This window comes from Eupeodes corollae, chromosome 1 (genome assembly GCF_945859685.1).
Source record: "Eupeodes corollae chromosome 1, idEupCoro1.1, whole genome shotgun sequence".
NCBI classification, from domain to species: Eukaryota; Metazoa; Arthropoda; class Insecta; order Diptera; family Syrphidae; genus Eupeodes; species Eupeodes corollae.
Window position 1 is genome coordinate 248,704,636 of NC_079147.1, and position 17,450 is coordinate 248,722,085.

General features: G+C 31.2%; 1 protein-coding gene across 3 annotated transcripts in view; it reads right to left on the minus strand.

The window, feature by feature from the left end:
• LOC129949975 (uncharacterized) overlaps positions 1-17,450 on the minus strand; it is a 462,937-nt gene that overhangs the window by 318,621 nt on the left and 126,866 nt on the right. For 2 of the 3 annotated variants that reach the window (XM_056061748.1, XM_056061732.1), the window contains exons 4-5: positions 3,073-3,165; positions 2,948-3,005 (exon numbers count right to left, since the gene is read on the minus strand). In XM_056061748.1, coding sequence (XP_055917723.1) covers positions 2,948-3,005; positions 3,073-3,165 — 151 coding nt within the window. Of the gene's footprint in view, positions 1-1,838; positions 2,097-2,947; positions 3,006-3,072; positions 3,166-17,450 lie in introns of those variants that run through there. The other variant, XM_056061739.1, reaches the window with a different exon arrangement.

A 17,450-nucleotide genomic window follows, 5' to 3' on the forward strand; every position in this document is an offset into this window, starting at 1 on the left:
GAACTTTCATCCCCAAACAGAGTTCAAAGGTATATATTATATTATTTTTAATTTTAAATGTCAAGTGTTTTTTTTTGGCACTATTTTATATAGGTACCTAAAAAACATGTATGAATACAAATTACACATACACATATGACTTTCTTTCCGATTGACAAAACGGTTTGACTTCGACTTCAAAGCTTAAACTTAATTTTTTAATTTTTGTATGCATTATGCATGTAAGTTTGTATGACTTATTTCCTAGTTGCCATTGTCGATCCCATCAATCTTAGGCTGAACTCACACATGAATAAATGTGAGTTACAGAAACAAAGAGATAAAAGGTGAGATTTTTCTATTTTCACAGTCTCTTTTGATTTTGTTCTCATACTCAAATTTACCACAGATTGCTAGATTGGATTTTGAAATTGTCAAACACGTTTTTCTTAAACTCACCATGAAGATACTAGAAATGATGATTTTGAATGCGTTCCGAACCTTTAGGCCGAAGACATAGGGTCATATTTATAGTTCCTTGATAAGTTCTGATTTTGTCTTTGCTAAATTAAACATCAGTTTATGTTTTTCATAGACAATTTAAACACGACGGAACCTGTGTTTAAGCTGTTTTTAAACCTTATAAACGCCAAAAATAAACAAAGTGATTTGGGCGTATTCATAAAGAATTAATAAAGTCGTGATTTCTTGATCCATAGTTCAAAGCTCGTTGGTTAAATAAACACAGCTCTTGTTCATAGTCAATTTCCTAGCTGAGTTTAGTAAAACCCCAGGTTAAGGTTGTGCTCTACTACAATTATAATTGAAATGACAAAAAAATACATTTATATTTATTTATAACCTGGAGATTGCCAAAAAGTGTAACCCTCTTTTATTTCGTAATTATCTAATATTAAGATAGTTTGAGAATTTGATGTGGAAATTAATTTTGTACCATTTCTGTTTTTTTATTGATATTTTGTTGGGAGTGGGTTAACTCCCAAACCCCCTACCTGCGTTCGCCCCTGATCCTAACCATTTGCTGATAGTTAATATATCAAGAAGAAAAAGTTTCACCATAAAGTGCTATAAATTATCTAATCACGAGGAATTCAACAACAACAAAAAAATGCATTATGCATTTAAAAAAAAATTGCAAGCACTAAAGATAAAGTTTAAATAATTTTAAACACGTTGTATTGTATTAAAAAAAATACAAAAGGTTTTTCTACTCAATGAAATAACTTTATCGCTAAAGTGGAAAACAATTGGGCTTTGTCATCGATGATTTTGATGACACAATCTTAAGTTGTTTTTTTTCGCATTCCTTTGACTGAAAATAATTTTTTTGTATTTTGTATGTCTGTCGTATTCAAAGTAAATCTGAATAATATGTATTTCTTTCGAATATTTATGGATTCAATACAAAAAAAATATAGAAACAAAAACACTCAACTTTTGCCAAGTCCTAATTTTTCTAAAATAAACAAGATGAGATCTTAGAAATATTTCAAAACGAACAACCCTTGCTTTCTACAACTGCTGATGTTGTTTTTTGTTGTTAGTATTATTATTATGAATTTTCAACTTAGACAATATTTGATCTTTATCTTTATTATTTCTATCAAACCGCACGCTGGTTGCTTCTACAGCAAACAAAACCATGACTTCATCCAAATAAATTTATTAAAAGATAGCAAATGTCTATATACAACGAATTCATATGTTTGTACTTTAAGGCGACACTTTGTCTATGGGCACTTAGTCAATAAATAATATTTTTTGTCAATAAGAACAAAACAAAAAAAAGACTTTTTATTTTAAAAGCAAAGCAGAAAAGAAACACAAAACTGACTCACTTGTGTATATTTTGACGTCATTGATAAAGTCATCCATTATACAATTAAATTGCCTAGGGTTGACGTAAACAGGTCAACACTTATTAAACAAAAAACCAAACACTTTTCATAAAAACAAAAATATATTTGTAGTATTTCTTTGGTGGGTGATGTAATTCCGGATCAAAATATAAACATTTATTTGCAAACAACAATTGTTTTTTGTGAAAATATTTAAAGCGAATAATTGAAGAGAAGAAAAAGCTATAAAATTCACACCCCTGAATTAATTTACTGTCCCAAGCAACCACGGTTCATTAGTTTTAAATGAATACTGAAACCTGAGTCAAAAAAAAAATGTTAACAACAAATTAAACGTCTCTTCGGTCGTTCGTCCGTCCACCTGTCTCAAGTGCGATATGATGAGGATGATGATCATATTCATCGCTCGAAGTCTTCGTCATTGTCGACTACGACAGAGCTTCATGAAATAATAGACTAATCGGATTAATCATGGTAAAAACGAAAATACAAAAAAAGATAGCACTGAGCTTAGTTTAGATACATCCAGTGAATACTGAAACTTAAATACACTCATATTGGCAACTTAATTATTTATTCAAAATTCGAAATGCAAACAAAAAAAACTCAAGAGAGTGACAACTTTTGTGAGTTTATCTACAGAAATTTTTATAGTGGAGACTTGAAAGCCTGATTCTAGTACAAACTGCTGGCTGATTGTCAGTTTTAGAGACTGCCGCGTCATCGTCAGTGTCACTGTCATTTTGTCTTCATCGTTTGGGTCATTTGATCTTACACGGAAACTTTGTGCAAAACTGTTTGAACACATCCGGCCAATGTGGTTAATTCGCATCTCAAATGACAAGGAAATCAGATTAAACCCACTCGATACCTCGTCTTCGTCGTTGTCGTTGTCATAAACAACACCACTAACGAAAACGACGAATCGAAATAAGTGAGACATGAGCTTGATAGTGAAATTTATTATAAATGGAGAAAATAATAATGAATATAAAACTTATTATCTACATTTGTTGTAATGGTATCTACTCGTATGAACTACAGTTCATTGTACAATACATATTTACTTATTACTAATTGTTACTCACATTTAATTAAACTAACAACAGTTGTGTGTTTTTCCGATCGCACTTCTTGACCATTGACCTAAAATATAGAAGATAATTGTTTAATAATTGGTTTTGAAACACATATAATATTATTTTGTACTTACCTTCAATATCATATCACCGGCAATTAAACCGGCGACTTGAGCAGCTCCACCTGGTTTAACACTTTCCACATACACCGGATTATCGCCAGATACCTTAAATTAAAAAAATAAGTTTATTTATTAAAATTTTAAACGTGTTGAATAGTTGTACTGAACTGAAGAACAAAGTACACATTTAATGAAGATAAATTTAAGGTTAGATTTAATTTATTTTTGCGAACAGAAATCTGTTTCTTTTGCAAATCAAGTGTAATTAGTAATTGGCATTGGATAAGAGGAATGACGAAACTTAAAGGTTTTACGAAAATTTAAGAATCTAAGACAAACAATTGATTTTTGTTCGCTGAAAACATGTACTTCGCAACGGTAAAATTTCTATTTTTTAAAAGCTTTCTACAATAAAGGGTTATTTTAAGTATACAATGGAGGCTATCCTGAAAGAAATTCAATTAAAAAGTGTCTCCATTATCACTAAATTGGTACGTGGTATTTATTGATATAGGGACAAAAATTTTTTTGTCCTTCGTTTTTATTGAAAAAATCCTACTACTACAAACGTTTTGTAATTAGTTGAAATAAAGTTTTCCGTCGGCTTTTGCGGTGTATTAATTAATAAAATAAAACTATAAATATAATTAGCACTTCGAAGAATGAAGTTAATTCTAAATTGAAGAAAGCACGAATTAAATTGAAGAAGAAAGAAGAGAGGAATATACAGCAGAAATGTTTTGTTTTTCTTGTTTTCGGTTCATGTTGTTTTTGTTATTGAGAATATGTAATGTTTCTAACGTGTATCTTTTCGAAACATGTTTCTCTGTCTGTAGAACTTCCACGCCTTCAAAGTTTGGTGGCTTTCAATGCTGTCACTGGCTAGGACTGTCTTCTCAGAATTTTTTAGTTTTATGTCGGACTTATGATTCGAGATAAGAGATAAGGTAGCGATACCTAATTTTAGTAGTGAAAAATGGCCCTACCACTACTAATGAGAGTACTTCCAGAAATGGAAAACTCTCAAAAAGCCTTTATAGACAAAGGCGAAAATCTTAAAGGCCTTTGGTGCATCATTGGGGGCTGAATGGACACCGTAGCAAACCGCTAGCGTGGAATGGGCTGAAAGCATACTTGCTACAACAAGGACCAGTAAGGACTCTACGTCCAAAAGAGAAAGATCTCTTGAGGGGGCCGTCCCGACACCAAAACGGCCTCGGATGCACAACACCAGCACTCCCCTCCAGTTTCAGTGACGTAGCGAAGGGCAAAGTCGTGGTTGCGGTCATTGACAGGAGCGATGATGATGGCACAATATCGGCTGATAGTTGGCAGTTGGTCAAGGTTAAGCTCTCGGGTGGCTTTTTGAGCATTTTGAGGGAGCTTCCAGGACCACTTACTTCCATAAGCATCAAGTTGGCATCAAGGCCATGTCAAACTCTTGGTTTGTGGTGACCAGAGGTCTTGTGACCTATACAAGCTCGCTGTTAGCCGGTTAGGTGAAGTTTGGCCAGGTGCGAAGCTCGAGGTTGTCGCTATGGAAGACATTCCTAGCAGACCTAGAGCCCGCATTTGGATACCAATCGAACCTGCTGGTATCGAGGACAGAATTACCTAGGAGAATTCTTCTTTAACGATCTAAATCATTATCGGTATAATCAGCCTCTCAGGTTTCGTAAGGGACTCAAGCTGGTTAAATTAAGCTTAGGAGGAAGCCTCAAGATTCATGTGGTATCACAATGGGCCATTAAACTGGCCTAAGTGTGTCCGTTTCCATCTTGGACAGCCACTATAACCTAACCTAACATAACCTATGATTCGAGATGCGTTGTCTAAGAAGTTGTTTTGTGGTCACAGATTGAACGTAGTTAATTTTGTATATAACATCTGTTTGTTTGTTCTTATCTGGTTTTGCCTGGAGTTTAGTAAAACATTGTTCAAGTGTTTTGTTTGATTTGAAAGCAAGGCGAACCTCTGTGAATTTTTCGGAAATGGATTTTTTGAAGTTGTCGGATAAAGTTGGGACGTTAGCCATGGCTTTTTTGTGCGTTCTAACGGGTTCATCAATATTTTCCCGTGGAATTTGTATTTTGTGTTTTAAAGGGAAACTTCGAATTATTGTAGATATTGATATTGTAGATATTTTCACTTAAGATTTTGATGATTTTTGTCACGTTGGCGACACGTGGTATCGTACATCACTTATTTTGAAAATTTTATTCACGAGGTTGGACTTATTGATGGTAATATGCCTTGCTTGGTTCGATCTGAAATTACATAGTCTTCCAGTTGTTGTTGGTTTTTGATACCAGTCGAAAAGCAAACGATGTTCTTCACGGTAGATTTTTACATCTAAGAACGATATTGTTTTTCTAAACACATTTTAAATTGTGAATTGAATTTTTGGGTTGAATCCGTTTAGAATTTTTAGTACTTTGTTTATGTTTTTTATATATTTATAATTGCAAATATGTCTACAACAGTCGGAGATAGTATTAGCATCCCAAAAATTTGTTTGTAGATAGTGTGCTTGAATTGAAGAAAATTGTTTTCTTTAAAACAAAAGTATAGAATCTCAATAAATTTGTTTTGAGCGATCTTTGTGATTTTATTTATTATATCCCATTTTTTCTTGGCAATGGTGGTAGCCAGTTGAACTAAAATAATACATTAATTAACTCAATTCAAACGTATTATGGTTTTTGAAAGTTTTGATCTGGGTAAAATTTTGAGCGAACTTTTATTGACGATAGAACCTAACATTAAGACTTAACAATGAAAACATTACATAAATTGTTTAAATATTTGTTTTATTCAATCCATATAAACAACAACAATATTTACTTTCATTGTTTTTTGGTTGTTGGTTTTAAACCGAGGAATCGAGGAATTGTAGGTTTTAGAATGTTGGCTCAGTTTCTTGAATGAGAGTTTAGCTTGTTGTTGAAAAGCTTTACTAGATAAAGCCTTAGCTTCAGGGAAATAGAAATTTAGTTACAATTTAGCCACAATCCTTACGTGCGCAGCTCCAAGAGTGCTTTTATATAGAAAATTGTCAAGTCATTATCAGAGCTGACGGTGCACGAAAGTCAGAACACAGGGGTCTTTATAATGCACCTCAAGTTGATGATGTAGCCGTATTAATTGTTGGACAAGAATTTACAAAAAGGGATATCGTTTTGCGAGCACGAGAAAACACTCTAAAACGTGTAAGTAAAATACACCGGTCTTAATGCACTGTACCCTTTGATATTTAGTCATGGTGAAGACGGTTATTGAATTAAAGTACTAAGTTCATCCAGTAACAAGAGTTCTTCAAAAAAGAGTGTTAGGAATGGATTTTTACTCTTATAGGCTTCAAGTCAAAGACAATTCAAACAGAGGTGTTTTGATACTGTTCGCTGGTGATTTCCGACAAACAGTGATGAACTAAATGGTTGCATGATCGTCGTTTCTGTGGGCTTCTGTCAAACTTTTAAGACTGCCCAAAAAAATGCGCTTATATTTAGGTGGTGAAAATAATAATAATAATGCAGCACAATTTTTTAAGAACTCTTTTGGATATAGGAAATAGAAATATATTAAATATTGATGGTGAAGTACTAATAGAACCCACATTTGCAACTAGCGTCACAGGACAAGACGAATTAATAGTTAGTGTTTACCCGCAATTCGACCAAATTTCAGAGAAAACGGATGATTGGTTACGCGAACGATTTTAACACCTAAAAACAATTCTGTTACAAGCATAAATAGTAAAATTTTTTCAATATTTCAGGCCCATTAACAAACTTATCTTTCTATTGATAATCTGACTGATCAAGATAATGCTAATGATATTCCAATTGAATTTTTGAATTCTTTGAATACATCAGGACTTCTGCCGCATAAACTGTACTTGCAAATTGAGGCCCCAATAATTCTTATGAGGAATTGAAATGCACCGAAATTATGCAATAATGCCGAGGAACGTGATTGAAGCTAAAATTCTTTCCGGCTCAACCCAAGGTCAAGTCGTTTTAATTCCCATAATATCGATGATTACTAACGAATACCAGTTCGAATTTATACGAATACAATTTCCTATAAAGCTTTGTTTTGCTGTCTATCAATAAGACACCGGTACAGACACTGAAGGTGGCAGGCCTTGACCTCACAAATCCCTGTTTTACCAACAGACAATTTTATGTTGCTTACTCCCGTGTCAGCTCGGCAAAAAATCTATATAATGCTCCTCACCAAAGAACAAAAAATATTGTTTACAAAGAAGTATTATAACCGTAATATAAATATGTACAGAGATGATACACTCAACGCCACTTGAATAGGACACCCCGTACACTTTTTTTACTTTTCTTATAACTCAAAAGCTGAAATAAAATAATGGTACTTTGCTTGCAACTCTTTTCTTCTTTCTCTATGACAACTTGCAAGTTCTGAAAAAAGCCGTTATATTTTTTTCCACTTTATGTTAACTTTCGTCTATATTAAAGCAATATTTTTGCGCCACTTGAATAGGTCACGCATTTAGTTTAATCGTTATATTTGTCACGTGAAATTGTATTTTTGTCGATCGAACTATTTTGTAAATGTCGATTATTTAATTTTTAAAAAATGTAAAATGGGTCGGAGAAAAGTGTTGACTGATGCGGAAAAAGGACAAATCAAAGCATATAAGGACGCTTGCTTATCTATTGCCAAAATAGTTAATGAGCTTAAATATGGGGAAAACATGGAAGGCCGCACACACAGTGTGTTTACTGCTTACTAATGCACAGGCGTCTTATATTAAGAAAAGCGTAAAATTCTCACTACTCTTTGGCAAAAATCAGGGAAAAATGTGGTGTTAAAGCAAGTTTAAAAACCATGCGTCGTCGTGTTATCTCGAAAGCTAAACACATAAAAAGACTTAAAATCAAGAAGAAGCCACCCTTTAACCCAGTTCCAAAAGAGCAACTCCTCAGTTTGTGCCGCGCACATGTTACCTGGACTTCTTAGTGGCATCGAGTGGTCTTCTCTGACGAAAAAAAAAATAATTTGGTAGGTCCTGATGGATATAGCTACGTTTCTACTTGGAGGTGTAATGGTTTTAGAAGCTATTTCCTATTATGGCACCTGCAAACTACATTTTGTGTCAACAACAATGAATGCTTTGTCTTACAATTGTATATTGAAAGAGACCTTGCCATACTTTCAAAACCTTATTGGACCTCTGCCCTGGAGTTATCAACATGAAAATGCGCCAATACACACAGCCCGGGTAGTTAAATCGTATATACAGAGCCAAAATGTGGAGCTATTAAGCTGGCGGCCCTACTCACCGGACTTGAATATCATAGAAAATGTTTTGGGGATGGTATCCGAACTAACTCAAGCCATCGAATTGGCTTGGAGCCAATTCCAAACAGGATGTGTAAAGTTTTGGAGCACAAAGGTGGCTCAACACACTATTTAAACATTTTTTTTGTTAAATAAAATACTCTAGTTACCTCCAATTAAAGTAACGTTCGTAATAAAAAGAATAGTTATACTCTAAAATGGTATTTCATTAAAGTGTTCTATTCAAGTGGTGCGCAATTTGGACCTCTCAGTTTGCCCGTTTTTGCACAGGTTTCGAGGCTTTTCCATCTTTCATTGGACTCTTTTACTATCTTGTTACCAATTACCTGTTTTAGTTTGCAGAATGGGGTGTTTATACTCGAGTCTAAACAGAATTAGATCAGTATTGTACCTATCCTCGCCAGTTTATCAGCTCTCTCGTTCTTAAGCACATAACTGTGACCTGGTACCCAGAAACGTCTTATGTGGTGCTGTCAGCCAAGAACCGTTAGTCCTCGCCATCATTAAGATCTGTTTTGCAGCGTACGTCACTGCTAATACCTCGGCTTAGAAGACACTCTTTTGATCGGTAAAGAACATATGAAGGGAAGAATGCAGGAAGCTTCAGACTAAATATGTACTGATGGTACTACCATTTAAAGTTGAAAGTTAATACCATAGAAAAATGCGCAGAACGAAATCTTAAGACATTGTATTGTCATAGTTTTGAATAGCCAGGTCTTTTTGTCTCTAGTCACAAAAAATCAATTTTTGGGCTAGTTAAGAATTAAAGATCAAATGTATTGTTGTTACAATATTTTAGAGGAAGGAAATTTTTAAAAATTACGTTTTAAACTTCTTAATAATTTAAAAAGTTTATGCTGGCCGGCAAAAAAAGAAAAAAAATGTATAAATTATTCAAATATGCTTAAGTGTATTCTTTACAACAAAATATGTTGCCTTTAGTAGCTTTTTGATAGTAAAGTAGTATCAGAAGAAGTTGTTTATAGGACTTGATAATGGACATTATAATCCTTTATTAATTTTCAAAGTCAAAAGCAGCTTGAATTTCAGAATGAAATGAGATTACCCTCCATCTTCTATTTAATACATTGATCTTAAACTTGAAAGCCATCAATCGCCATAAACATCTTACAAAAATCATTGCCAATTTAGTTTTTGTATTTAAATCAAACAAAACCTAGTAAACTTTTCAGTTCATTGCTATTTTCGTGCACCAAGTGCACCACCCCCATTATTCTCTGGAAAAAAAAAAAAAAACAATTAAATCTATAGTAGAAAATATCTCTTTTGCACATTTGTATCCGGCAGATACATAATGTATACTAAATTTCACAATTGCAATGATGGTACTTCTGCTTCTTTTAATAAATTCATTCCTTGGACATGGACAATATGTGCTTCAGAGTTATTGGCAAACAAAAAGCCTTTTTTTATCACATTATTCAAAAATGTTCTCCCCCTTTTTTTTGAATGAGTAATATTATTACCCTAACCATGTACATAACAATTATTGTATATATACAATCTATAAAACTCTAGCATTCATCCAGATAAGACTAGACTACATACATACAGCATACAGCATTGGCCAAAATAATAGGAACAAAACTTAATTTTTATGGTAAAAGGCTACAAATTTAAAATTGAACTTTTTAATTTTATTGGCAAATATTTTGGAAATGTTTCTTACTTCGTGATTTTAAAATATAATATTGCTCGTCAAGATTTTGGAAATCTCAAAACCTTTCTGTTAAAAAAGTTTTACAAAAAAATAGGAACACCTGATTTAAAAAATAATTAATAATTGATAGGCAGTATTTGCTATTTAGTTGGAAAAGCCATATTTTAATTCAAGGGTTCCTATTTTTCGACCAGCTAAACTGTTGCAACGCATGACACATTTCATTTATGAACTCCTAAAATGTTTATTTGAATAAATTGACAGCTTATTAACTGTCAATGTAATACACTTTTTTAATGCCGTGTTAGCTTTACTTAATTGAAAACACCAATTAAAGCCGTCAGTATGTAAGAAATGTTCCTATTTTGTTCGCCACAGCTGTATGATAGTGTCATGGAGCATGCAGCAGCATGGCTTTCCGCATTTCTGGTTTTAGATACTATTTATGTGTCTTTATTTATCTTATCTCTTTCGCTATGCCCATTTTAATTTTTAGTTTGTTTTTAATTTTTGTGCCCCCGCTTAATAGAAACAAAATTAAAAAAAAAACAACAATAATAATAATAATAATAAAACAAAAAATTATGTGTAGCACTAAATACAACATCATTGTGCATGCCACAGAGAGAAAATTGTAGACAAAGAAAAATAAATTTAAGTAAACGGCGAACTAATAAAATTTTCTTTGATCTTTGGATAAAGAGGAATGCAGGGTGACCATGGTTGAAAATAATTTGTGTATCTTTCTCAAAGTTGTTCCAGTCAAAGTCAAAACAAAATGAATGATATATTCAAAAAACAGAAATTGGGACAACAAATTGGGACACAAAATAAAATAATTTTTCAACTACCAACTTAAGTGATTTACTAAAGCACAGATTATTGATCTATACTTTTGTCAAAATACGATAAAGTATTTAAAAAAAAGAAAAAAAAACAGCTAGAAAATGTATAAATGTTGTCCCAAAATTAAGATCAGTGTTTCGATTTTAGTTTATTTAAAATATGTTGAAAATATTCGATTTAAAACATTATTCTAAATATAAAACATAAAGAAATAGTAATAGCAAATGTCCCAAATATTTATTTTGTCCCAAAAATTCTTTTAATTAATTTCTTGGTTGAGATATTTAGCTTCTTTTGAAATAATCAATATATTTTATGTTAAAAAAAAGATCGACTAGACTCAAAAAAGATACGAACACTAAATTAAATATGGCACATAATTTTATTTATTATTATTATTATTATTATGTCCCAAAACAGTTAAAATACACATAGTCCAAAAAGTTTCCGTACAGCAGCTTTTTTTTTGTTGATCCGTGATAAAATATTTACTAAAACAATATATTAAAAACAGGTTTTTGAAAACCACAATCTCAATTTTTTTAAATTTAGTAAAAAGGCGAAGGCAGAACATTTTTTTAATGTCACCACTTTGGTTTTTACATTTATTCCTAGTACTTTTTTCAAAAAAAACACTAAAATGAGGCTTCTGTACGGAGACTTTTCGGACTAAGTGTATGCGTCTGGTAAAAGATGTTTTACAGTCAGGCTAAATCCAATGTATTCAAAAGAAACAAAAACTCTTTAAAATAAAAATACGAAACATACATTTCGGATAAAAATACTTTAAAATTAGTGTCCTAAAATTTGTTAAGAAGGTTTAAAGTTGTGATTGCATTACATTCGTAAAATGTTGACAGTAAGAATAGTAAGAGTTATTTTCCAAATACTTATTTTGTGCAAAAGATTTTATTTACTTTCCAATTAAAGATTTTATTTTATTTACAAAATGTTAAAAAATATTCGATATATTAAGAGATTAAAATTAAAAAGGAACATAAAGAATTAAGTCCCAAATATTTATTTTTTACCAAACGTTTTTAACTTATTTTTAAATTCAAAAATTTGACTTCAAATGACTTAATTAAATATGGGATATCAAATATCTTCTTCGCTTTATAAAAAGCTCAAAATGGTTCGACTAGTAAAAAGTAATTCTCTAGTTTCATGTGGTATCACAATGGGCCTTTCTTTTGGCCTAAATGTGTGGATTAGGTTTACCTAACCTAACTTATGGGACATAATTATAATTATGAAGATTATGTCCCTAAATTTTCAAAATATGTCCCTGGTTAAAGCGAGTACCTACAAAATACTAAACGTATATTTTTTAATACAACAATTTAAATGGTGTCCCAAAATTTTGTAAGTACTGATGGAGTTTAACATTTCAATTGGGTTTATTATTAAAATGAAATTGTTGACAGTGTTTGATTAAAAATATTAAACTATAGAATAAAAGACTTTAAACAATAAGAACAGCAACATGTTTTACATATTTATTTTGTCCCAAAAGTTAAGAATTATGTTCAACTTTAAGATTTCGATTGTAATTAACTTCAAAATGTTGAAAATATTTGAATTATAAAGGGGCATTAATAAAAATCAACGTTAAGAATTATGTCCCAAATATTTATTTTGTCCCAAAAGTTTTTATCTTAGATTGTAAAATAATAATTTTTGAGGTAGTTAAATATTCCTTTAATGATCCATATTAAAATCAAATTAATAATCATGGCAAAAGGAAAATGATGCTCAGAGGAAAAATGAAGTCTGATCTTGAAAATGAAGTCAAAAGGGCGGACGGTAACAGACATTTCTAAGTTGTAAGAATGCTCCAGGAAGCTGGTTTATAATGCCCTTCGTCATTTTTAAAAGTTTGGAGTCATTGAAAACGTTTAACAAAACCCCTGGGCCAGAAAGACAACTACAAATGAAGATAGAATTATTAATAGGTTATGGACCAAGGATCCGTTTAAGACCTCCAGTTCCATTCGAAGCGAACTTTCAACGAACTATGGAGTAAATGTTTCCTCAAGGACCATAAGACGCCGATTAAATGAAAACAATCTACATGGGTACGTTGCTTAGAGAAAACCGCTTGTATCAAATAAAAATCTGAAATCTAGGCTACAGTTTACCAAAGCTCACCTAGACAAACCAATTAGTTTTTGGAAAAAAACGTGTTCTGGAGCGATGAATCTTAACTTTGCCGGGTGGGATTGTATGGGAAAAAATATGTATGAATTCCAAAAAACAGGGAATATGATCCAAGGTACACCATTAAGACGGTGAAACACGGTGGAGGCAACGTTATGGTCTGGGCTGCTTTTTCATGACACGGCGTTGGGCCCATCGGAAAAATTGACACCAAAATGTACCAGAACGTGTACAGAGCTATCCTGTTGGATCATATGATACCCTACGCAAATAACAAACAATTTGAAAATTAAATGGTTTTTATTTTCTTTAACGTGTGCTGAATTCTTGTCCACCACTGTATGTCCCAAATATTTATTTTATCCCAAACGTTTTTATCTTATTGCTAGATTTAAAAATTTAGCTTTTATCACAAAATTAGTGAACAAAGTAAAAACTAAATAGACTCAAAATAGATACAAATACTATATTAATTATGGGACATCATTTTATTCATGAAGATTTTGTCCTAAACTTGAAATTTGTACCTGGTTAAAAAGGTTCTGTAGTAAAATAGGCTGTAGGCTGTAAAATAAATACATAAAATACGAAAACTATATTTTTGGATCAAATATTTTTAATGATGTCCCAAAATTTTGGAAGTACTTATTTGGTTTAGGATTTCGGTTGTATTTTAATTAGCAAATGGAGACAGTATTTGAATAAAAATATTATATAAGACTTTAAAAAATAAGAACAGTGATGATCCAAATATTTATTTTGTTCTTAGTTTCGAATTCTATTCCAATTTAAGACATACATTTTATTTTATTTACAGAATGTTGAAAATATTCGATCTATTAAGACATATAAATAAAAAGGAACATTAAGAATTATGTACCAAATATGTATTTTGTCCCAAACGTTTTTTATTTATTGTTAGATTGACAAATTTAGCTTTTATCACAAAATTAGTGAACAAAGTAAAGATCAAATGACTTAATTTAATATGTGACATAATTATATTCATGATTATTATGTCCCAAAACGTTCGAAATATGTCCCTGGTTAAAGCGTGTACAAAATACTAAACGTATATTTTCACTACAACATTTTAAATGGTGTCCCAAAATTTTGTAAGTACTTCTTTAATTTAACATTTCAATTGTGTTTTATGAAAATGAATGTGTTGACAGGCGTTTGATTAAAAATATTAAACTATGGAATCAGACTTTAAAGAATAAGAACAGCAACAATTACGTTTTAAATAATTTTTGTGTCCCAAAAGTTTAGAATAATGTTCAACTTTAAGATGTTGATTGTATTTTACTGCAAAAAGTTGAATATTTGAATTATAAAGAGACATAAATAAAAAGCAACATTAAGAACTATGTCCCAAATATTTATTTTGTCCCAAAATATAGCTTTTGTTACGAAATTAGTGAACAAAGTAAAGACCAAATACACTCAACATAGATACGATTACTAAATTTAATATGCGATATAATTTTTTTCATAAGGATTATGTCCCAAGCTTGAAATATGTCCCTGGTTAAAAAGGTTCGGTAGTCTGTAAGCTGTAAAATAAATATATAAAATACGAAATCTATATTTTTGGAATAAACATTTTTAATGATGTAGTACCCGTGGCATGATGGTTAGTGCGTTGGACTGTCATGCCAGATGTCTTGGGTTCGATCCCTGCCTATGCCATCTAAAGTCTTTTCATGGGTACTGCCTCTTGCGAGGAATTGATAAATTTTCCAAGAGTAACTCTTCTCATGAAAAAGTGCTTTCTCAAATTGGCCGTTCGGATTCAGCATATAAACTGTAGGTCCCCCCCATTCCTGACAACATTACTCGCACACAGGAATGGTTGAGAGTTGTAAGTCACTAGGCCATAGTTCTCAATGGACTGTTGCGCCACCCAATTTATTTATTGATTTAATGATGTCCCAAAGTTTTGGAAGTACTTATTAAGTTTAAGATTTCGGTTGTATTTTAATTAGAATTATTTTGTTCCTAAAGTTTTGAATTATATTCCAATTTAAGACATCAATTTTATATAATTTTTAAAATGTTGAATGTTTTTGACTTGTTATAAAAAAGGAATAGTAAGAATTATGTCCCGAATATTTATCGAATTATTCCTTGAGATTAAGTTCAAAAAATATTGAAATATATATGTTCATTATGTCTTGTGAAAGAGGAAATATAATCAGGCTAAGTTGATTGTTTTTGTATACGGAAAATATATTTGGGATCAAAACACTTTAAAATTGATGTCCCACAATTTTGTGAATTCGATGCCTGTTCAAGGTTTCAACAGCATTTTATGTTGAAAATATTCGATTTTAAATACTAAACCAAATATGAGATATACAAAATAGTAAAGGTATTAATTATGTCACAAATATTTATTTAGTATTATGGTCCTATTCAGATCAAGATATTTTGATTTTTAAGCAAAATTAGATCGATTTTAGATTATGTCCTAAAATACTCAAATGTCGTTAAGTCACAGCAATCGATGTTGATTTTACTCAATACAAATAGAAGAGTTTGGAAATGGGACAAGCAAACTAAAACATAGAAAATGGTGTCCCAAAATAGTTTGTTTGTGTGAACAGGTTAAGAAGTTTGTCTTTCTAATGAGATTAGCTGTACTGTTGACTAAAGATTTACAATTTTCGAAATAAAACAAGGAACACATTTTGGGACATTATTGAATGCATTAAAAAAGTATGTCCCAAAATGTTTGCTCAAGCAGAAATTATTGGTTTCAATAGGACTTTTAATAATATTTAATTCCTATACAGCTGAAATGTAAAATTGAAATTTCAAGTTTTTTTTTAAATTGGAAAAACTATCATAGTGGTCACACTGTTTTGGGAAGGTCTATGAGAAGAAAAACATCCAAAAACAATAATGGAAACCCAACTGCAATGGTATTTAAAACATTTTTTTTTTTTTTTTTCAAAAGCATATGTGCCATTGCTTTGAGCATTGAACTCGTTTTCATTATAGTTTTCCTTGTTTTGCGAAAAGCTTCCTATAGCAATCAATTAACCAAACCAACAGCGGCGGAGGAGAATATGAAATATGTAATTAATAAATTTTCCACCTCTTCCAGTTGACCTTTTTTTACTGCTCACAAATCAAAGCTGGCTGGGAAATATTTCATTTCGATTTTTATTTTCCTTCTTACGTTTTTGGAATTCTGCCAACGGAAATAAATAATTTTCCTAGATTACATAAGGCGGCATGCAAAAGACAGTATTTTTTCTTTTTTTTTTATTCTTTATTTTTGAAAATTTCGTATGTGTTTTTAGATCGATAAAATTGAGTGCTTTTATATTACAATTCATTCATTAATATTTTTCTGTTTTCTACATTTTAAAAGAGATTTTTGTTTAGATAAACCAACTGTAGACAATTTGCAAAAGCAAAAACTTAAGAAATTAGTAAATTAGACCCATTAATAAAATAGCGATATTTAGGAAAATAATTTTTTAAGTGATTTGTGTTTTTCACATTTTGCAGTAAAATACATTTTATGTGAATTTTATATTCAATGGATCGAAAATTTAAAAGAATTTGAATAACCTAAAAACTGTAGTTCTATTTTTGAATAAGTCTGTCTGAGTGTGATGATAAATTATTGTTCTTTTAAATAAAACAAGTTGAAATAAATGAATTTGGCCAGTTGAGGAAGAGTTGAGTTCAAGTTGAATGATTGGAATGACAATGGAAGTAAAAACAAAAACTAAACATGTCAAAATGTCACTTTGTCAGAATTCCTGTAAAATTACGACTGACAATCCCAACAACAGTTTTCAAAATTAGATGTATTCGTGTTGTTGCCTAAAAATAAGACGAAATAAATAAAAAAAAACCTTCAATTTGACATTTGTTATCACCATTGACACATGAAAAGTGAAATTAACTGTCAAGCACTGAACGGAGCTATTGTGTCATGCAGTGTTGAAAAATATGAGTGTTAGCTTGGGTGACATTTGCATTTGTTTTGACATCGCTTATAAGTAGAGAAAGCAGTAGTATACACAATTGTCAATTACTAAATAAAACTAGAATTCTTACGAAATCAACAAATGTCAAAGCGTCAAATTCATTTATAAAATGTTTACTATAACTGCCATCAGATGTCACCAGAGGGAATAGAATTGTGAAATGAATCTGGATTTTTATTGAAAATAGACGACATAAATGTTCATACGATTGACTTATAAAATAGACGTCAAGACATTTAGACGAAACATTTTGAATTTTGATTACTTTTTTGCTAACGTAAATAAATTATAACTTAGAACGATTTTTGAAGCAATTTAAGAAATAAATATGGGCGAATGTTTTTTAAAGA